Below are 17,269 nucleotides of genomic sequence, written 5' to 3'. Positions count from 1 at the left end.
GGAAACATGGCAAGATGGATCTGAAACTGACTTCGTAATAGGACACAAAGGGTACTGGTAGAGTCTGTTTGAGTGACTGGAGGCAGTGTCCAGTGGTGCACCAAAAGAATCAGTACTGGGACTTTTATTGTCTGTTACATATACACAAATGTTATGGATGAAAATGTGGTGGTGATGATGATGATGTGGATGTTAAGTAAATTTGCAGATGACACGAAGATTGGTAGACTGGTTAACATCAAAGATGATTATAGGTTACACGAAGATGTAGATGGGTATGTCAGGTGGACAGACTAGAGGCAGATGGCAACTTTGGAAGAAACAAGCAAGTATTTCATGAATGGCAGGACACTGGATAGCTCAGAGGAACAGAGAAATCTTGGGGTAATTATTCATAGATCCCTGAAGTTGGCAGAACACGTGAATGGGACAGTTAGGGCAGCATATGGGACACTTGCTTTCATCACATATGGCATAGAGTATAAGAACAATGAGGTAATGATGGAGTTGCACAGAGCATTGGTCAGGACACAGCTGGAGTAGTGTGCAGCGCTGGTCACTACACTACAAGATAGATATAACAGCATGAGAGGAGGTACACAGTGGAATATTGCCTGCGATGGAGAAATTGTGCTATCAGCAGACACTAGATAGGCTTGGATAGTTTTCTCTAGAGCAGAGATGACTGAAGGGTAACATGGAGACCAGAACTGCATGCAATATTCCAACAGTGGCCTAACCAGCTGCAACGTGACCTCCCAAATCCTATACTCAATGCTCTGACCAAATACAGCAAAGCATACCAAACATCATCTTCACTATTCTATCTACCTGCGACTCTATTTTCAAGGAGCTATGAACCTGCACTCCAAGGTCTCTGTTCAGCAACACTCCCTAGGACCTTACCACTAAGTGTATAAATCCTGCTAAGACTCGCTTACCCAAAATGCAGCTCCCCCTCACATTTATCTGAATTAAACTCCATCTGCCACTTCTCAGCCCATTGGCCCATCTGAACAAGATCTTGTTGTAACCTGAGGTAACCCACTTCGCTGTCCACTACACATCCAATTTTGGTGTCATCTGCAAACTTACTAACTATACCTCTTATGCTCACATCCAAATCATTTAGATAAATGACGAAAAGTAGTGGATCCAGCACGGATCCTTGTGGCACTCCACCGGTCACAGGTCTCAGTTTGAAAAACAACTCTCCACCACCACCCTCTGTCTTCTACCTTTGAGCCAGTTCTGTATCCAAATGGCTAGTTCTCCCTGTATTCTGTGAGATCAAACTTTGCTAACTAGTGTCTCATGGGGAACCTTGCCGAACGCCTTACTGAAGTCCATATAGATCACATCTACTGATCTGCCCTCATCAATCCTCTTTGTTACTTCTTCAAAAAACTCATTCAAGTTTGTGAAACACTATTTCCCATGGACAAAGCCATGTTGACTATCCCTAATCAGTCCTTGCCTTTCCAGATACATGTACATCCTGTCCCTCAGGATTCCCTCCAACAAGCTGCCCATCACCGACGTCAGGCTCACTGGTCTATAGTTCCCTGGCTTGTCCTTATCACCCTTCTCAAACAGTGGCACCACATTAGCCAATCTCCAGTCTTCCGGCACCTCACCTGTGACTATCGATGATACAAATATCTCACCAAGAGGCCAAGCAATCACTCCCCTAGCTTCACAGAGCTCCAGGGTACACCTGATCAGGTCCTGGAGCAGTGGATCCAGCACAGATCCTTGTGGCACTCCACCGGTCACAGGTCTCAGTCTGAAAAACAACCCTCCACCTCCACCCTGTCTTCTATCTTCGAGCCAGTTCTGTATCCAAATGGCTAGTTCTTCCTGTATTCCGTGAGATCTAACCTTGTTCACCAGTCTCTCATGGGGAATATTGTTGAATGCCTTACGGATGTCCATATAGATCAGGTCAACTGCTCTGCCCTCATTAATCCTCTTTGTCACTTCCTCAAAAAACCCACTCACGTTTGTGAGACACGACTTCCCACGGACAAAGTCATGTTGACTATCCCTAATCAGTGAGGACTGCAGACGCTGGAGATCAGAGCTGAAAATGTGTTGCTGGAAAAGTGCAGGTCAGGCAGCATCCAAGGAGCAGGAGAATCAACATTGAGCCCGAAACGTCAATTCTCCTGCTCCTTGGATGCTGCCTGACCTGCGGCACTTTTCCAGCAACACATTTTCATCTCTGATCTCCAGCATCTGCAGTCCTCACTTTCTCCTAGAAGATTTTAACCTACTGCGAATCCTCTTGCAAGGATGCCTTCCTTGAAGAAGCTCTCTTCCGAAGGGCTCATGCCCGAAACGTCGATTCTCCTGCTCCTTGGATGCTGCCTGAACTGCTGTGCTTTTCCAGCAACACATTTTCAGCTTATCCCTAATCAGTCCTTGCCTTTCCAAATACATGTACATCCTGTTCCTCAGGATTCCCTCCAACAACTTGCCCACTACTGATGTCAGACTCACTGGTCCATAGTTCCCTGGTTTGTCCTTACCACCTTTCTTAAATACTGGTACCACGTTAGCCAACCTCGAGTTTTCTGGCGAATGTTGTGAAACCTGAAAGGGTTCAGAAAAGATTTACAAGGATGTTGCCAGGGTTGGAGGATTTGAGCTATAGAGAGAGGCTGAATAGGCTGGGCTGTTTTCCCTGGAGCGTCGGAGGCTGAGAGGTGACCTCACAGAGGCTTATAAAATCATGAAGGGCATGGACAGGATAAATAGGCAAAGTCTTTTCTCTGGGATGATGGCGTCCAGAACTAGAAGGCATTGGTTTAGGGTGAGAGGAGAGAGATATAAAAGGGACCTAAGGAGTAACTTTTTCTCACAAAAGATGGTGCATGAATGGAATGAGCTACTCGAGGAAGGGGAGGTTGGTACAATTGCATTCTTTAAAAGGCATCTGGATGGGTATAGGGATAGGAAGGGTTTTGAGGAATACGGGCCAGGTGCTGGCAAATGGGACTAGATTAGGTTGGGATATCTAGTCGGCATGGATGAGTTGGACCGAAGGGTCTGTTTCTGTACTGTATATCTCCATAACTGAGGTGTTTAAGATTATGAAGGAAATGGACAGGGTGAATCAAGACAAGCTGTTCCCCTTAGTTTAGGGGTCAATCTCGAGAGGGCATAGCTTTAGGGTAAGGGGCAGGAGATTCAGAGGGGATCTGAAAAAACATTTTCATGGATTGTAGGCATCTGGAATGCACTGCCTGAGAAGGTAGTGGAGGCCGAAATTGTAAAAGATATTTGGTAAAGCAGTTTTAACATCATAGCATTTAAGGATATGGGACAAGTATAGGAAATTGGGATTAGTATGCCTTTAGTGGTAATTATGTTGTTGCAGACTCAATGGGCCAAAGGGCCTTTCCTGTGCTGTGTGAATCTATGACTAAGTATTACAGACGTCCTAAGGGACATTCCAACGTCCTAAGGGACACACTAAAGCTTGGGGCAGCTGCTGCCATGGCCACCATCTAGGGCCTTAGTACCAAAGTACAATGGGGGTCCATTCAGTTATCAGACCCTCCCAATGCCTCAAATACATGTAAATAGTATCCTGCATAAGTAAGAACTGGCTTTGGGCTTGTTGCCAACTGTAGAGAAAGTCAAACCCAATCTTCTTCATATGCAAAGACTATACAGAACCAAATTGCTTTACCAACTTAGTATGCATATAAAGACTTGCTTCCATGAATAAAGAGTATTTTTGCAATTTTTAAAGTTTAGAAGATAACCAGACTATGGTGCAAGTTCAACATGCAGCCTGCAAGTCAGAGCTATCCTGTCAGCAAAGCCCTAGTGACTCCTTTGTTACTTGTACTTCTGGTCGGTGCATCACATTTTCCCCCTACTTCAACCTTATGGATGTGGGAGTTTGGCAAGATCTTCCGAGTAGTGCGCTCTACACTACATCACCTTACTCCAAAACTGTTGAAATAAGGAGAGCAGCATACCCAATTAATCATATAGTCATAGAAACGTACAGCATGGAAACAGACTCTTCAGTCCAACTCGTCCATGCCGACCAGATATCCCAACTGAATCTAATCCCACCTCCCAGCACCTGGCCCATATCGCTCCAAACCTTTCCTATTCACATACCCATCCAGATGCCTTTTAAATGTTACAATTGTACATGCCTCGACCACTTCCTCTGGCAGCTCATTCCATACACATACCACCCTCAGTGAAAACGTTACCCCCTAGGTCATTTTTTATATCCTTCTCCTCTCATCCTAGACCTATGCCTTTTAGTTCTGGACTCCACAACCCCATGGAAAAGACCTTGTCTATTTATCCTATCCATGCCCCTCATAGTTTTATAAACCTCTAAGTTCACCCCTCAGCGTCCAACGCTCCAGGGAAAACAGCCCCAGCCTGTTCAGCCTCTCCCTATAGCTTAAATCCTCCAGCCCTAGCACCATCCTTGTCAATCTTTTCTGAACCCTTTCAAGTTTCACAACATCCTTCCCATAGGAAGGAGACCAGAATTGCACACAATATTCCACCAACGGCCTAACCAATATTTTGTACAGCCGCAACATGACCTCCCAAATCCGGTACTCAATACTCTGACCAATAAATGAAAGCACACCAAAGGCTTTCTTCAATAGACAACAGACAATAGGTGGAGGATTAGACCATTCTGACCTTCGAGTCAGCACCACCATTCATTATGATCATGGCTGATCATCCTCAATCAGTATCCTGTTCCTGCCTTATCCCCATAACCCTTGATTCCACTATCCTTAAGAGCTCTATCCAACTCTTTCTTGAAAGTATCCAGAGACTTGGCCTCCACAGCCTTCTGGGGCAGAGCATTCAATACACCCACCACTCTCTGGGTGAAGAAGTTTCTCCTCATCTCTGTTCTAAGTGGCCTAACCCTTATTTTTAAACTGTGTCCTCTGGTTCAGGACTCACCCATCAGCGGAAATATGCTTCCTGCCTCCAGAGTATCCAATCCTTTAATAATCTTATATGTCTCAATCAGATCCCCTCTCAGCCTTCTAAATTCAAGCGTATACAAGCCCAGTCGCTCCGATCTTTCAGCATAAGATAGTCCCGCCATTCCAGGAATTGACCTCGTGAACCTACACTGCACTCCCACAATAGCCTGAATGTCTTTCCTCAAATTTGGAGACCAAATCTGCGCACAATATTCCAGGTGCGGTCTCACCAGGGCCCTGTACAGCTGCAGAAGGACCTCTTTGCTTCTATACTCAATCCCTCTTGTTATGAAGGCCAGCATGCTATTAGCTTTCTTCACTGCCTGCTGTACCTGCATGCTGGCTTTCATTAATTGATGTACAAGAACACTTAAATCTCGTTGCACTGCCCCCTTACCTAATTTGACTCCATTAAGGTAGCAATCTGTCTTCCTGTTCTTGCCACCAAAGTGGATAACCATACATTTATCCACATTAAACTGCATCTGCCATGCATCCGTCCACTCATCTAGCCTGTCCAGGTCACCCTGTATTCTCCTAACATCCTCACATTTCACACTGCCACCCAGCTTTGTGTCATTAGCAAATTTGCTAATATTACTTTTAATACCTTCAGCTATATCATTAAATGTACATTGTAAAAAGCTGCGGTCCCAGCACTGATCCCTGCGGCACACCACTGATCATCGCCTGCCATTCACTATCCTATCTACCCGTGACTCCACTTTCAAGGAGCTATGAACCTGCACTCCAAGGTCTCTTTGTTCAGCAACACTCCCGAGGACTTTTTCATTAAGTATACAAGTCCTGCTAAGATTTGCTTTCCCAAAATGCAGCACCTCACATTTATCTAAATTAAACTCCATCTGCCACTTCTTAGCCTAGTGGCCCATCTGATCAACAGCCCGTTGTCATCTGAAATAACCTTCTTTGCTGTCGATGAGCATATGTTTTTCAAATTTACTTACTTGATGTGCTGTGTTGAGCAGTGGCGTAATATCTTTTTTAGCTTTGTCTTTTGGTGTCATCTGCAAATTTACTAACTATACCTCTTATGCTCACATCCAAATCATTTATATAAATGATGAAAATGATTCAAAATGAGGGATTGTACACATCAGGAAGAAAGAATCGGAGTGTGAAAGAAAAACACGATCAACACAGAGGGAGTGAGTACCACTTCAATTTCAGAAAAAATAAACCCCATTGAAGACAAGTGTTCTTAATGTTTTAAAAATGTTTTTGCAGGCCAAAAACAGTCAAAACCACAGTGCAAAAATTGACCCCAGCAAAAACTCCAGGCCAACATGGAAGGAAACATAAAACTGCCAAACGAAGCCACAGGTTTAAAAAGACAAAGCTAAAAAAGATATTACACCATTGCTCAACACAGCACATCAATTAAGTAAATTTGAAAAACATATGCTCATCGATGTAGATTTATTCATGTTGACTAGGATGGAGGAATAGTCAAAAATTGTTGGCAACGAGGAACAGATAGAATAATGTTTGTGCCTCGTTACAGGATTTGCTCAACCTTTGATGCCCAGTGTTTTCAGTGGACCAATATAATTGGTCATTAATATGCTGGTGACCGTGCTCCTTGCCCATAATGAATCAAAAACTGATGGGTGCTGAAGTACAGAAGATATGTAATAACCACAAGATCTCAAGAGTCCAATCCATATTGTCTTCCTTTGTTTTGAAAATCAGATTATGTGCACATTTATGATATCTGTACAGCACATAGGTGTACTTTACAAAACTTTTCCTTTGAGCAATCTACAATAAGTAACAGTATTAGTTATAAGTTTGTACGTTAGAAGATCATATGATACAAGTCATGAGAAATTCTTTAAGTAAAATTACAAAATACAAAACTCATGTAGTAATACCCATTAACAGTGTTCTAACAACTAAGAAAATCAATATTTAATGAATTTCAGGTTCCCATACTCCAGATACAATGAACTTCACTATCAAATGCTTTGCTCCCTGTAGTTTTATTCTGCACAAAGTCTGGCTTTGCGACAATGTGGCCTGGCTGACCTGTTCTTCTGTCTAACACTCCAATGTAAAAGAACTCTCATTTTCATGTCCAAATATTTTCATTATCATACCCCATCTCCTCCAAGCACCAAGCCCTTTAAGATTCCCAGCAGACTGTTCTTACTGAAGGTTTGTTGCCCCCTTTCTCCCAGCCACATTCCTGTGTCCCTGCTCAAGACGTCTCTGCACACTGATCTCCATCTACCTCTTCTCCTCGAAAGGTCATCTTTACCACCCAAATATTTGACCAATCTCTACATAATCACTCCCATTATTGCAGTGTAAGTATTTATGTTAGTCGGATTATGACTTCAAATTTGAGATTCTTAAAGCACTATGTAATTGCATGTTACTTTTATGTTGTTAGTATCTTTGTTCTAACATGCAGTTGACCAGTAAACCAAAAAAGGAGTTCTCTACCACAATCAATGAAGAACATGACAGCATATGAAATAGGATCAGAAAAGTACCCATTCTGCTCCTCAAGCCTGTTCTGCTATTCCATAAGAACATGATTGATCTGACTAAAATCTCACCTCACTTTCCTACCTCCTTCCCCCGTCCTTTGTTTTTGTTGTAATCAAGAATTTAATTCAGCCTTAAAAACAGTGACATGATCTTGACTGCTTTCCGAGGAGAGCATCACAAATCAACAACTGTCAGAGAAATTTCTCAGAGTCTTGAATAGAAGCATTAGAATATGAGGAAAAAGTGAGGACTGCAGATACTGGAGATCAGAGCTTAAAAATGTGTTGCTGGAAAAGCGCAGCAGGTCAGGCAACATCAAAGGAACAGGAAAATCGACGTTTCAGGCGTAAGCCCTTCGTCTTATGCCCGAAATATCAATTTTCCTATTCCTTTCATGCTGCCTGACCTGCTGCACTTTTCCAGCAACACATTTTTAAGCATTAAAATATGAGCTTTGTTCCATAGTTCCAGGCTCTCCCACAAATGGAAAAATCATTTTTGTGGCATTCACTCTAAATTCTTCCCAGGATCTTATATATTTCAAGATTGCTGTTGCATTGCTTTGGAACTTTGGAAAAAAAAAGTCAAAACAACAGTAGTTTTAAAAGGGAGAAGAACAGACAAAGGAAGCACATGGGGAGGTGGAGGGGGAACACCTTTGATGTTTGAATTCATGCATTGCTGGACATCGGAGTGCATCTGGGAAAATGATCAAACAGTGAAATTCACAACTGATCTTGGAGGAACTGTTGGGCTCACAGCACAGAATCAGATAAAACAACGATTAACTTAAGTGTGGACACAGAGAATCTGCAGAAGGGAGTAGAGTAGGTTCTTTCTTGATTATATGCTTTTGGAGATATGTCTCTTGATTAAACTTAAAATATAAGCCACAACAATTAATTTAACCTGGGGCAGTGTTTGTGGAGGAATAAGACAGTGTTATTTTCTGGGTCTGTAGATTGTGAAGGAGCAGAACTGGCCTTTAATAGAGTGATATGTACTAATGTGTACGGGGGGCGGGGGTTGGTGGGTGTGCCATTTTTGATAAGGGATAGCATTACAGCTGTGCTAAGGGAGGATATTCCCGGAAATACATCCAGGAAAGTTATTTGGGTGGAACTGAGAAATAAGAAAGGGAGAATCACCTTACTGGGATTGTATTATAGACCCCCTAATAGTCAGAGGGAAATTGAGAAACAAACTTGTAAGGAGTTCTCAGCTATCTGTAAGAATAATAGGGTGGTTATGGTAGGGGTTTTAACTTTCCAAACATAGGCTGGGACTGCCACAGTGTTAAGGGTTTAGATGGAGAGGAATTTGTTAAGTGTGTACAAGACAATTTTCTGATTCAGTATGTGGATATACCTACTAGAGAAGGTGCACAACTTGACTTACTCTTGGGAAATGAGACAGCGCAGGTGACTGAGGAGTCAGTGGGGGAGCACTTTGGGGCCAGCGACCACAGTTCTATTAGATTTAAAATAATGATGGAAAAGGATAGACCAAATATAAAAGTTGAAGTTCTAAACTGGAGAAAGACTATTTTTGACGGTATTAGGCATGAACTTTCAAAAGCTGATTGGCGGCAGATGTTCGCAGGTAAAGGTACAGCTGGAAAATGGGAAGCCTTCAGAAATGAGATAACGAGAATCCAGAGAAAGTATATTCCTGTTAGGGTGAAAGGAAAGGTTGGTAGGTATAGGGAATGCTGGATGACTAAAGAAATTGCGGGTTTGATTAAGAAAAAGAAGGAAGCACATGAAAAGTATAGACAGGATAGATCGATTGAATCCTTAGAAGAGTATAAAGAAGTATGAGTATACTTAATAGGGAAATCAGGAGGGCAAAAAGGAGACATGAGATAGCTTTGGCAAATAGAAGTAAGGAGAACCCAAACAGTTTTTACAAATACATTAAGGACAAAAGGGTAAATAGGGATAGAATGGGACCCCTCAAAGATCAGCAAGGCGGCCTTTGTGTGGAGCTGCAGAAAATGGGGGAGATAATAAATGAGTATTTTGCATCAGTATTTACTGTGGAAAAGGATATGGAAGATATAGACTGTAGGGAAATAGATGGTGACATCTTGCAAAATGTCCATATTACAGAGGAGGAAGTGCTGGATGTCTTGAAATGCATAAAAGTGGATAAATCCCCAGGACCTGATCAGGTGTACCCTAGAACTCTCTGGGAAGCTAGGAAAGTGATTGCTGGACCCCTTGCTGAGACCTTTGCATCATTGATAGTCACAGGTGAGGTGCCAGAAGACTGGAGGTTGGCTAATGTGGTGCTACTGTTTAAGAAGGGTGGTAAGGACAAGCCAGGGAACTATAGACCAGTGAGCCTGACCTCGGTGGTGGGCAAGTTGTTGGAGGGAATCCTGAGGGACAGGGTGTACATGTATTTGGAAAGGCAAGGACTGATTCGGGATAGTCAACATGGCTTTGTGCATGAGAAAATCATGTCTCACAAACTTGACAACAAAGAACAAAGAATGAGGGCAGAGCCGTAAATGTGATCTATATGGACTTCAGTAAGGCGGTCGACAAGGTTCCCCATGGGAGACTGATTAGCAAGGTTAGATCTCATGGAATACAGGGAGAACGAGCCAGTTGGATACAGAACTGGCTCAAAAGGTAGAAGACAGAGGGTAGTGGTGGAGGATTGTTTTTCAGACTGGAGGCCTGTGACCAGTGGAGTGCCACAAGGATCAGTGCTGGGTCCACTACGTTTTGTCATTTACATATATGATTTGGATGCGAGCATAAGAGGCACAGTTAGCAAGTTTGCAGATGACACCAAAATTGGAAGTATAGTGGAGCGAAGAGGGTTACCTTAGATTACAACAGGATCTTGACCAGATGGGCCAATGGGCTGAGAAATGGCAGATGGAGTTTAATTCAGATAAATTTTGGGAAAGCAAATCTTAGTAGGACTTATACACTTAATGGTAAGGTCCTAGGGAGTGTTGCTGAACAAAGAGACCTTGGAGTGCAGGTTCATAGCTCCTTGAAAGTGGAGTTGCAGGTAGATAGGATTGTGAAGGCTGCATTTGATACGCTTTCCTTTATTGGTCAGAGTATTGAGTACAGGATTTGGGAGGTCATCGTGCAGCTGTACAGGACATTGGTTAGGCCACTGTTGGAATATTGTGTGCAATTCTGGTCTCCTTCCTATGGAAAGGATGTTGTGAAACTTGAATGGGTTCAGAAAAGATTTACAAGGATGTTGCCAGGGTTGGAAGATTTGAACTATAGGGAGAGGCTGAACAGGCTGGGGCTGTTTTCCCTGGGCCAGAGGCTGAGGGGTGACCTTATAGAGGTTTACAAAATTATGAGGAGCATGAATAGGGTAAATAGGCAAAGTCTTTTCCATGGGGTTGTGGAGTCCAGAACTAGGGGGCATAGATTTAGAGTGAGAGGGGAAAGATATAAAGATACCTAAGGGGTAACTTTTTCACGCAGAGGGTGGTACGTATATGGAATGAGATGCCAGAGGAAGTGGAGGAGGCTGGTACAATTGCAACATTTAAGAAGCATTTGGATAGGTATATGAATAGGAAGGGTTTGGAGGGATATGGGCCAGGTGCTGGTAGGTGGGACTAGATTTGGTTGGGATATCTGGTTGGCGTGGACGAGCTGGACCGAAGGGTCTGTTTCCATGCTGTACATCTCTATGACTCTATTCGCTTCCATTCCTCAAAGTTTTCCTTAAAAGATACTCCTTTCATTCTCGGAATCAGTAGAATTAACTTTCTTTAAACTGCCTCTAATAATACCAGTTCTGAAGTTGAAACCAAAACTCTATACTGTATTCCTGATGTGGTCTCATCAACGCCTTATACAATTGCAGGAAAATGTCTTTTTTTTTTAAAATGTCATTTGCTTGCTCATAATCAACATTCACTTATCCTCTCAATCACTTGTTTTTGCCATGTACTAATAAAAAGGGGGAAATAAATCTTTGCATTTCAGTAATCATTTCTAATAAAGGAAACTTTTTTTTTCAAATTCACCTTTTCTTCAACCATTATGCTGATTAACTCAAAGACATCTATTATGTAATGCTACTGGATACAAGATTCCAAAAGTAGGAAACTTATTCACATATTCAAATTAAATTCAGCCTTCCACCAGGTTGATAAAACAATGATATATTTGTTGTCAAATAGTATTATTCACAGCCAGAAAGCAATACCACATCAAGCTTTATGACACTGACTTCATAATTTGCCTCCCTTCTACAGAAACACATACTGATGTGTCAAGCATTTAAACAGCCCTATATACAGTTTTTAAAAATTAGACAAAGTAGAATAAAGTTTTTCTATAATAAAAATACCTAAAAGTATATTGAAAGAATAAGTTAAAAATTCTTAACAAGAAAACTGAACATTTCACCTTAATCATCTCTGTACATGACAACTCATAACCCTCCTCTTTTAATGCACGTACTGTTTCAATAAGTTGAGAAATTATGCAACATTTGCTCTCTTTTTATTTATCACTAAATCCACAGCTTTTGACCTCTTCATGCAGTTTGAGCTCATGGATCAATAAGCAAACAGATTGCCAAGTCAGCTTTTTCAACATGATCCAGACAACAATTAATTCAGCAGACAATAGATTTTTTTTTAAAAAAGTTAACAGAAACACATCTCATTAGCAACAGTCTGCAGTTACCCAAGAATCCCAGTCATTTATACAAATCAGAACTTTATTCAAATCTTGAAAATATGGATATGTCAAAGCTTCAAAATGTCACAGCAACTAATTTTAACTTGAATAAGTAGAGCATTAAAAAAAAGCAACAGTATGACAATCTTCTATCCACATTTTCAAGACCATGCTTTTTTCATTTGTTTATGTGAAACATATGGCTACAAGCAATTTCTTCCTGCCATTTTGGGTTAAATGCCTTTTTGGCTAGCCACTGGAAAATGAAACTATTTACTAAAATATGGTCAATTAATTTGAAATAAGTATCTAAAGTCAACATGTGCTTACTTTCCTTGAAAATCACAAAATCACCTGCAGACCACCAAACTTTTGTCTCTGAAACCAGTGTCAGTACATATTGAAGAGTATTTCTAACATTTGCAAACACATTACATTACTTACCTGACTTCACAAGTTTAAAATTACTTATCACACCCTCACTACTGCAAGTAATGATTCCAGAAAGATATGAAACATGTAATGATGGTTTCCTGTTAACTGTAACTATTCACTCTTACTACTTCCACAAAGAACAATATAACCACAATTAGATCTCCAGCTTGCTCTTGCAAACTCCAAAGGGGCTGTCCAGTGTGCCAATGTAGGTATGCATTGCAGAAAAATGAACTAGTCATGCAAACTCACATTAAACCCACAGCCAGTATCAGCACATAGTGCATTCATTTATATAATGTACACACTCATAACAAATTAAGTTTAATTCATTACTTCCAGAAAATTATTTCAAAAAAAAAGATGGTCAGTAATGGCAAAGAAAATGTTGTTAGCACAGGAGAAAGTTAAAATTTAGTTTCTTCCCTCTTGATACTAGCCCCTCCCATCAAAAATAGTATTTAACGTTATAAATAAGGTTTAAAGTGCATCAGGATGAAAAACTACTTTTTCACTTCCTACAACCTACCAAGTCACTACAAAACCTCCACCTACCATTTAGGTGTCCAGTTAATATTTCTTAGCCTCACACAACTTTGCATTTTGATCACCTGAAATATAGAAAACAAAAAACAGAACAAACCTTCAGTTGTAGATGCATATTTCAGCCCATCTGATTTGGTAAAGTCTATGCTGGCATAACCTCTAGAGTCTGCGCTGCTGGCAATTTGGAGGGGATTTGAAGTCTGCACACTTCCATTTGATTCACAACATCCGTGATCTTCCCTCAAGTCCAATGCAATATAGTTCAATCCATTCTGAAATCCAGCAGACGTATTTCTGCACATGGTACTCCGATGCTCATCACTAAGGCAGTCATTTGGCTTAAGCCAAACATTATCAAATGAAGCAGAACTATGTCTTTTGCCACCATCAGCAAAAAAAGGAGAAGAGGGTGCCATTGTGGGCGTAGATGAGAATGTCTCCGAGCTGTGCCGCCTTCTTCCCTGTGGATCAGCACGGATTACCTTCGGACCGTGACTGGCATCAGAGGGAGGTTTGGAGGCAGGAAATGTATTTATACTGGGATATTGATCAATAATGCACAACCTCTTCACAATGGCTGTAGGGCTTGTCACCTCTACACTGTTCGACTTGGGTGAAACAGGATGAGAGGCTGTTACTGCCAAATTAAATGTCATTTCTGTGTAATCATCCACCTCAGCAGGTGTGTTGACACTTGTGGCACCAAGAGGAACACTGATGTAGGCATCATTTGGCTGGCTTCTGGTTATACTAGAACCTGAAGCAATGGTCATACTAGTCAAAGGATTGGAGGAAAGAATACCTGGCTTTGGTGATAGTACATCTAAATCAACACTCATGTAGTCTGACAACGGAGACCTTCGGTGTTCACTACTGGAGCCAAGTGAAGAGGGGGAGCCTTCAGCTGATAGAGAATATGGTGTATTACTAGCTTTTTCATTAAAAGCAATGTTAATATATTCCCCTGGGCTTTTTGGCTCTGGCAGCAAACTATGCTCAAACAGTCTTGGCAAAGTGTTTACTTCTGGCATACCAAGGGACAATCTTGTTGGTCTCTCAACCTTTCCTTTCTGTAAAACACGCTCATCTTGGCTTTGTGTCCTTGAAGATTGAGAAGTATCATGAACTAAACCCCTGTTACCAATAGTGCCAGTAAACACTGATGTTTCACCATACATCAACTTTCCTGGTGAACACATAGGAACATACTCATCATGCTCACTATTTTCCTCTGAAGGAGTTTTGAATGATCGAGGCAACGAATAATATGAGCTGTAGGATTTAGAAGCATCAGGTCCACTGAAACTATAGAAGCAATCATTGGATAATTTCTGTGTATTCAGATTTCTCTGGGACATATCCATATATTCACTAGATAATTTTTCGTTGTTGCTCCCGAGTTTAGAACTGTACTCCGTAAACATGCATCGCACTGGAGAGCTGCTATCATTGGGGGTCATCACCATGTATCCCCTGGAGTCTATTTGACTTGGTGACAAAGAACCAATTTGTTTTGGAGCAGAAATACTTTTAAGATTCATTGGCATATAATCGTGGCTTCTATTATGGCTAACAGATGCAACACCAGGCATCATTGGCATATAACCATCACCTCCTGCTTTACTTTGGTTTTGGTTTACTGATGGCCCAATTTCAACATCACTGTAATCTTCATGGTAAGAATTACAGGTCAACTTTGGTGAGGCAGAACATGACAATTGGCTATTAATAACCACACCATTTGAATCAACATTAGACTCATCCAAAGATGAAGTTGTCTGTGTTGTTTTTTGATGCATTACGACGGCACCGGAACTGGTCAGAGAATGGGTTCTCTTTCTGTACCCTTTCTCAGCAACCACATAATCATCTCTTGCTCTGCCTTCATGATTTACAGCATTTAAATGTTTGTCCATTGAAATATAATCACACAAGCAGTTTTCTTCTTGAATAGGTGGCGTGTTACCAAGTGAATCTGGTGTATTACTCCGTACACGGAAATATCTAAAGTCCCCAGGACTTGATCCATATTCATCAGAGGAAATAAATCCACCGTCACTTGGAGAACCACAAATGGATGAACTAGATGGTCGTGTAAGAGGATCAGATGCAGAACCATGTCCACTGCTGGAAGAAACACTTACAGGGCTTGTTGTAGATGGTAGGTATGTCACAGGCAGAGACACCGACCGACTATGGTTCGAGGGACCAAAAGGCGGCTTTACATATCGTCCACCTCCGTCACCCCTGCTTATGCCCATCCTTGCGGAATTTAAGTGGATTAAACTTCCAGTTACAGATCCAAAAGGTCGTGTCATTGTACCTTCACCTTCACTGGATGTTCGAAAACGATATGCTTCACTTCTTGATGCAGAGGCACTAGTCATGCTCTCAGTCCTGGAGCGCCTTTGCAATCCAGTCTGACTTGGTGGTAAATTACCAAGATGTCTTCGAGTCAAAAATGATATGGGGTTTGTTCCAGAGGATTGGCTTTTACTTCTGGGACGAAACTCAGTAAAAGCTTTCAAAGCTCTCATTGTCTCCAAAATCGTCTCATGCATGTTTTGAGCCACTACCGAGTCGTCCACCTGCATCCACAACTCACCAGGCCCAATAGAGGCAGAACGGCCAACCTCAATGAAGAAAAAGTTCTCAGAATGACCACACCTCCTGATGTTCATCAGCTGCAAATGCACAGAAGGCACGTCAGAATTGATTTTAACAAAATGGATCATCTTGCTAGAAAGACACAACCTGTACACCCCCGTCAGGTTCTTGGTTTGCCCCAGCCCTTTGGGCTTCACATTAATTTGCCACACTTCTTTGAAGACGGTGCCTGGAGTTAAATTACTATAGTTCTCGACTTCGTCGGGCTCCAGCGGTGCCTTCTTCCCTTCATTCATTAGTTCACTTATGGCCAAATACCAGCTCTCTTGCTCCTGGTCGTTCTCTGCCACCATGGCAAAGTACTCATCTTTTGTGTACAGGGCTACGAGGTATTTACTTTTGGCATCGGCTCGCCTGCTGACCGTAAAGCACTGACAGAGGAGGATGACCCTCTTGGGGGCGGTCGATCGGTTTCTCCATTTTTTCTCGCTGTCGTAGTACTCGAGCCTGGCCGGACCCAGGTGGCTCTGCCCCTTCAGGACGAAGAAGCGCTTGTGGCCGTGTTTCTGCTTCCTCATGTAGCCGTACTTCCTCACGTCTTCGTAACAATCCATCGTGGTCGAGGTGGTGGCGGTCGCGGTGGTGCTGGCCGCCGCCGCCGCTGCCGCCGAGACCTCGCGCCCCGCGGGGGCAACCGTCTCGCGCTGCATGGAGCCAACCGCCGGCTCGCGCGCGCTGCTGCTGTTGTGGTGGTCGCTGACGGCGGCATCGCGCACATTGCAAGGCTGTGTAACGTTAATCCCCCGCTCCAGCCGTGCCGGGGGCTGCTGATCGACCGGAATCTCGCGCTGTGCCAGCTCCGTCGTCGCGTGCCCGCTTCTAACCGTTGACGACGACGACGACGACGCTGCTGGTAATAATCCTGGCGCCGCCGCCGTTGTTGTTGTTGTTGTTGTTACTGTCCTGGTCGCCGTCGTTCTTCTCCTCGTAGCCGTATCCCCGGCGCGTCGGTCGTTTTCATTGTCCCCGCTGTTGTTGTAGTGCCGGTGTAGTAATAACTGCTCCTGGTGGTAATAATTGGGCGAACTCGCCATTGTACCGGGTGCTTCCCTCCCAACCCCCTCCCCCGCCGTCGCCGCCGCCGCCGCCTGCGGATGGAAGGAAACCCCGCCACCTCTTCACCGCGCGGCTGTCTGTGGGGTGTTTTTCTCTCTTTCTTCACGTCAAGGCTCTGGCTCCGTAAACATCTCTCTGACTTGCCCGTTGAGAAAACAAACATCTAAATGGACCGATTTTACCCCTCCCCTCCCCCCACAACCCCACACATCTACACTCACTCACTCACACACACAAACACACACTCCCCTTTCTCAATCACGGTAAAAAAAACAACCTGTGACGTACCCTTAATGGAGCGGACCGTACTCGCTGGTCCTAACGCGGGAGGGCGGAGGCTGCCATTGACGGACAAGAGTACCGGCCAATTACAAGCGGGCT

General features: G+C 42.9%; 1 protein-coding gene across 2 annotated transcripts in view; it reads right to left on the bottom strand.

The window, feature by feature from the left end:
- The window catches only part of LOC140496019 (insulin receptor substrate 2-A-like), a 105,442-nt gene extending 88,546 nt beyond the window's left edge, over nucleotides 1-16,896 (bottom strand). For both annotated transcript variants that reach the window (XM_072595451.1, XM_072595452.1), the window contains exon 1: nucleotides 13,263-16,896. In XM_072595451.1, coding sequence (XP_072451552.1) covers nucleotides 13,263-16,866 — 3,604 coding nt within the window. In that variant the 5' untranslated portion in view covers nucleotides 16,867-16,896. The remainder of the gene's footprint in view (nucleotides 1-13,262) is intronic.
- Between the last annotated feature and the right edge of the window lie 373 nt (nucleotides 16,897-17,269).

This window comes from Chiloscyllium punctatum, chromosome 25 (assembly GCF_047496795.1).
Source record: "Chiloscyllium punctatum isolate Juve2018m chromosome 25, sChiPun1.3, whole genome shotgun sequence".
Classification (NCBI taxonomy): domain Eukaryota; kingdom Metazoa; phylum Chordata; class Chondrichthyes; order Orectolobiformes; family Hemiscylliidae; genus Chiloscyllium; species Chiloscyllium punctatum.
Note: the sequence above shows the minus strand (reverse complement) of the source record. Positions and strands in the feature narration are given on the sequence as shown.